Below are 5,351 nucleotides of genomic sequence, written 5' to 3' on the forward strand. Positions count from 1 at the left end.
GCTGTTCAAGCCCATACACAGCTCAGACATAAATGTAAATATAGGTTCAGCAAGATGCTAGCTTCTAACTAATAGAGTCCTCTCTATTAGTCCACAGTTTTTATAAAACTGGCTTTGCAGTGCTCCGTGGCCTTTGTGCTGCCGGTCCAGATTTCCCCTAGGTCTGGTGCCGGTAATAATAACAATTAGGTTTCAACATGGTCAACATAATATATTCTTATTTTTCATCATCTTGTAACTTTTTTGTATCTGCAGTGACAACTAGAAAGAAGCACAAAAAACACCTTTTTTACTCTGTAAAGATATAGAGGACTATTGAGTGTTCAGACTCACAGTGTTTTCTTCAGTCTGTGTTTTGTTTCCTAAAAAACCAAAACAAAAAATTGTTACAACAAACAGTAAAACTCAAAGCTTTTTATGTATAAAGTTTCATCTGTGATGTTCTCACCTTTAGTTTTTGTCCACATGTTGACTGTAACAGCAGATATTAAGAGAGCTGCTAAACCCACAGACACAATGATGCATCTCAACAAATACAGAAAATCTGAAAATGAGCAAAAATATTTTGGCTTCAACTTTTTGTTCAGTGCAAAACTCAAAAGATTTCAAATGTGTTAAAAACAGTCCATTTTCTAACATGTAGTAATGAGGTTTGAGTGAGTTTTTGCACTGTGGAGTTTCTAGCTACAGTATTTATTCTAAATTCTAAATAAAAACCAATAATGGAAATGAAATAAAAATCAAGTAAATGTGTTTAAAAATATATTATTAATAATATTTCTTTTTTGTCTGTCATGGAAACAAAACAGATGTCTGTCAAGACAGATTTCACACAAAGAGAGAGATTCAGCAACTACCGTCATGTTCATGTTTATTTGATGCTGTTGTCAGTGTCCCCTCTGATGTCTTTACTTCTTCTTTTGTTGTACATATGTTTGTTATTTTTAATGTTGGTTTAATTCTTGGTTCTGCTGTCATTGATTTTCTTGTGGTGGACTTCACTGTTGTTGATGTTGTCATTTCCGAGTCTATACCTGAATCTAAGAGAAACACAGAGTGTACGGTTAATGTTTTGACTTTAGATGTCAGTAAACCACAACTGAACTGGAAAGATTTAAAATATATAAAACATAGCACTGAATCTCTCCACACACAGTTAAGAGCCAGTCTGATATATAATACATAAATAATTATAAATATATAAACATTAGACTTTAATAAAAAAGAGATTCAGTCTCGACCTGCTGATGGATTATTTGATGCTGTTGTCAGTGTCAGTGATGTTGCTGATTTGGTTGTTTTAACATCTTCACCTAAAGAAATACAATAACAACATTAAAGACACTAACAGTAAGAAAAGACTTGAAAGTAAGTGAACAACAACAGAGAGGAAACAGTGGTGAGATGTTTAACAGTCTAACAAGTCTCATTTTTGATGATGTCTCATGTCTGAGGATATGTTCTCTTTATCTTCATACAGCCACTCAACTGTGAGTCTACAGTGTTCATATGTCAACACAGAGCTGTTCAAGATGCTTTATCATTGTTCTCATGTACATACACTGGTGAAGATGGAGATATTGTAAGAGAAAAGCAACAATAGAAAAATGAACTTCATCACTGTGATCATAATTATTGTGGTGTTTCAGTTTGTTGTTCTAACAGGACAGTTTGAGCTGAAAACATTAAGATGTAAATACTCACTGTTAATAACAGACAGATCAATCATAAAGTCTGAACCTTCTTGTGATCCTGTTGCTGTTTTGAACTGTCTGCAGTTGTAACGACCAACATCCTGATCTGTGACCTTCTTTATAACCAGAGAACAGTCTGCAGAAAGACTCAGTCTGTCTGATTTAGGTTTGGCTTCTTTATTCTGCCCAAGTTCAAAGAGTTCTACTGAGCTGTTTGAATCACTGAAGATCCAGGTAGTACTGTTACAGTTATGCTGACCTTGTATCACATTTTTACAAGGCAGAGTAACATCATGTCCACGTCCAGCTGTGACAGTTTGAACAGTTTGACAGTTTTGCTCAGTTGTTCCTGTTGTGAGAAAGAGAGAGAAATGTGAAACATCAAATATGTTATGAATATGAGTGTTATGTTTATAATGTGAAGTTTATTTTAAATACAACACAACTTTAAGTTTCAACTTTAGTTGCTAAGAGTCATCTAAAGTCAAAAAGTCCATCATGACTGTCTCAGTTAAAGGAAGAATAAAGAAGTAACACCTGTGATAATAATGCAGTTTATTAATTGAATGTGTTTCTATGTACACTTACCTTTAAACTGAAGCATCAGTAATGAAGACATTTGAATCCATGTGAATGCAGCCATCGTGCTTCTCTGTCTCTCTCAGTCTCTGTTCTTGCTCTCAGAGATGAATACAGCCTCAACTTCCTGCTCACTTCCTCATAGTGACATCACTCCTTTTGTTTTCCTCTGTTTCTAAATTATTTCAGTTTTTAGCTTTTGTGTTTCCTTACCTACCTCGTCTCTCTTAAAGTTTTTCACTAATTTAATATCTACATTTTTTTAACTTTTATATTCAGTGTAATTTGGACACTCTCGTGTCACCTTTTCCAAGGACTGTACATCAGTAGAAACAGACATAATAGAATAGAGGAAGTTAAAGGTGTGAAGACTGTTAGATGAGGTAAGTGTTGACATCCATGGTGATGTTTGTCTGCATACATGAACGAGGTGAAGGTTCAACTTCTTCACACACCATGATTTTACCTTTAATGCTCACAGTGAAAGATGAAGATACTGGAGCAGTCACCACTGTTAGCAGCTCTAACAGTGGTGACTGCACCAGTCACAAGGACACAGATGAGAGGTGTTAGTGGTCAGATACCTGTTATTTCTAATTTTTCTCAGTAGTTAAGAGGAAGTGTTTTAGTGAGAATGTGGGTTCAACAGCAACAGTGCTCAGTAAGTTTCATGATGACCTGATGATCTTGTGACACGTCTACAAATGTGTGACTGAACTGTCTTTACGTTTCACACCTTTTTCACCACATAGCACATCCTTTAATCTGATTTTTTTTAATGCTATATGGGTGTAATTTGAAATTGTATAGTACCTAGTATCACAGGAGATATATTTATATCATATTTAGAAAAGACTGTTTAGAGTTCAGTTCAAAAGGAGTTGTTTAAACTAGCAGGGTAAAGATTTAATACTGAAGATTAAAGAACATGAAGTTAAGCTGAAGACAATAATAGTGTTTTGTACTGTGGTCTGAGGTTCATGGATCACATGTGTGAGATGCCAGAGAGAAAGAGGCACAAAAGATACAATAAAACCAATCAGAAATACTTTTGGCTATTTTTGTTTTATTTTAGTTTTATTTTCATACCACCAAAAAAAAGAAAAATTGTTACAGATAACATTAAAGTTATAATATGAACCATAACATCAGTTACTGCAGCTCAACAAGAAAGAGATAAAAAATGAGGAATAAAGACGAGCAATCAACTACAAAAGAAGAAATGTAAACAGCAGTGATGAACATGCTTTTCTCTCTCAGTGTTTTACCTTTTATTGTACACTAAATATCATCAGCCTTAGCTTGATAACCAGCAAGGAAAGTAGAAAACCAAAAACCTTATGAATCCTACTGTCAGAGCTAAATGATAAAATAACCATGTGTAGGGCTTGTGATATTGGTAGCATGTCATTTATCATAAATAAATATGGGATAATTTATTATCTGAAAACAATGTTTTTATCAGAGCTAACTGCACATGAAAACAAGTTTTGGCTTCCAAATATGAGAATAAATCCAAACTTAAATGTTTTAAACATCAGTGGATTCTTTTCTGTAATCAGTTGATGTTGAATTTGTTGATCAGTGAAGTCTGACAGAAGCAGAAGAGTCTCCAATGTTTTCATAGTTCACTTTACTGCCATCTTTATCATTATGAACCTGTGGAAAACAACACAGCACACTTGTCTGTTTACAAATACCAAATGAAGCTTATACATAAGTTCAATGAGGAACATCTGCAATCATTCATCTGCCTGCTTTCCTGGGTGTTTAGCTGCTTGTCTGTAATTCACATCATGACCACTTTTCCATTCTGTCATTCTCAATACTGATGTAACTCTTTTAGGCAGATTGTCGTCTCGCCCACCTTATTCAAGCCAGTCAGCCTGCACTCTGTTTAAATCTGTGCTCTCTGTCATTCTGCCTTTCAGTCTCATTCATGCAACCCATCTCTTCCCCATCCCCACCTCACAGATGTCTGAGTCAAAGCTTCATCCAAGCCTCAGTCTTCATCTTCACCCACTCCAGTGGCTGCTGTCCTAAATCCTATCAACACTGGGATTCAGTTCTGCCATGATGGGTTATTGGAGTCTAATTGCCAAATACATTAATTTCTCAATCTAAATAAATCATGTTCAGTTATTTCAAGTGATCTCTCCTTATTGAAATGGCAAAAACTCATCATTGCTCATTAAATATAAAATGTATTTAAGCTCAACTTTAGTTTCCAAAAGTCAGCTAAAGTCAGAAGGTTAAAAATACATCATGACTGTCTCAGTTAAAGAAAGAATAAAGAAGCAACACTTGTGATAATAATGCAGTTCATTAATTGAATGTGTTTCTATGTACACTTACCTTTAAACTGAAGCATCAGTATCAGTAATGAAGACATTTGAATCCATGTGAATGCAGCCATCGTGCTTCTCTGTCTCTCTCAGTCTCTGTTCTTGCTCTCAGAGATGAACACAGCATCAACTTCCTGCTCACTTCCTCATAGTGACATCACTCCTTTTGTCTCGTGTTGCTGAATGAATTATTCACTTCATAGCTTTTAACCATCCTTAGTTCCATCTCTCTCCCAGTGTACATACAAAATGAATATTTTTTTTAATGTTATCTTTTATATTTAATCTTTTTTGCAGACTCCCCTGTCATTCCTTTAAACGGACTGTACAACAATGGAAAAATTTGTGATCAACAATAGAAACGAGGAAGTTAAATGTGTGAAGACTGTTAGATGAGGTAGGTGTGGCATTAATGACGCTATTGTTTACATGTTGACTTATTATTAGAAAACTGTGTTCATGGTGGGGTTTTTCGGGACACATAAAAGAGGTCAAGATACAAATTCTTCACACACCAGAATTTTATTCTTAATGTTCGCAAGGAAACAAGAAAATATTGCAGCAATGACCACTCCCATTCTCCCATTCTGACCTCCCATTCTAAATACTCTTGGAACCACATCAGCCCACAGTCTGACAGCGAAGTGCTCTAGTGGGGTGATACAGCACTATGAGGTCATTTTTCATGGCCGGGAGCCCAGTAGGTAGGAATTGACCCAAAAGCAGACTAAAT

General features: G+C 35.4%; 1 protein-coding gene across 1 annotated transcript; it reads right to left on the reverse strand.

The window, feature by feature from the left end:
- Window positions 1-249: 249 nt before the first annotated feature.
- Window positions 250-3,030, reverse strand: LOC112842453 (uncharacterized). The gene is made up of 7 exons (XM_025899063.1): window positions 3,010-3,030; window positions 2,740-2,809; window positions 1,705-2,043; window positions 1,242-1,313; window positions 858-1,040; window positions 449-544; window positions 250-362 (listed from the first exon to the last, which is right to left on the reverse strand). The coding sequence occupies exons 1-7, from the start codon at window positions 3,028-3,030 to the stop codon at window positions 313-315; spliced, it is 831 nt and encodes a 276-aa protein (XP_025754848.1). The 3' UTR covers window positions 250-312.
- Window positions 3,031-5,351: the final 2,321 nt, after the last annotated feature.

The sequence above is a fragment of the Oreochromis niloticus genome, linkage group LG15, assembly GCF_001858045.2.
Source record: "Oreochromis niloticus isolate F11D_XX linkage group LG15, O_niloticus_UMD_NMBU, whole genome shotgun sequence".
Lineage (NCBI taxonomy): Eukaryota > Metazoa > Chordata > Actinopteri > Cichliformes > Cichlidae > Oreochromis > Oreochromis niloticus.

What these genes read in the sequence shown, in the direction of transcription:
- LOC112842453 (XM_025899063.1), bottom strand. Translation starts at nt 3,030, where the DNA reads ATGTGCTATGTGGTGAAAAAG. An exon ending in TGTGCTATGTGGTGAAAAAG is followed by an intron (nt 2,810 to 3,009) that starts GTGTGAAACGTA and finishes TGACTGGTGCAG; the next exon opens with TCACCACTGTTAGAGCTGCT. An exon ending in TGATCTGTCTGTTATTAACA is followed by an intron (nt 1,314 to 1,704) that starts GTGAGTATTTAC and finishes GTATTTCTTTAG; the next exon opens with GTGAAGATGTTAAAACAACC.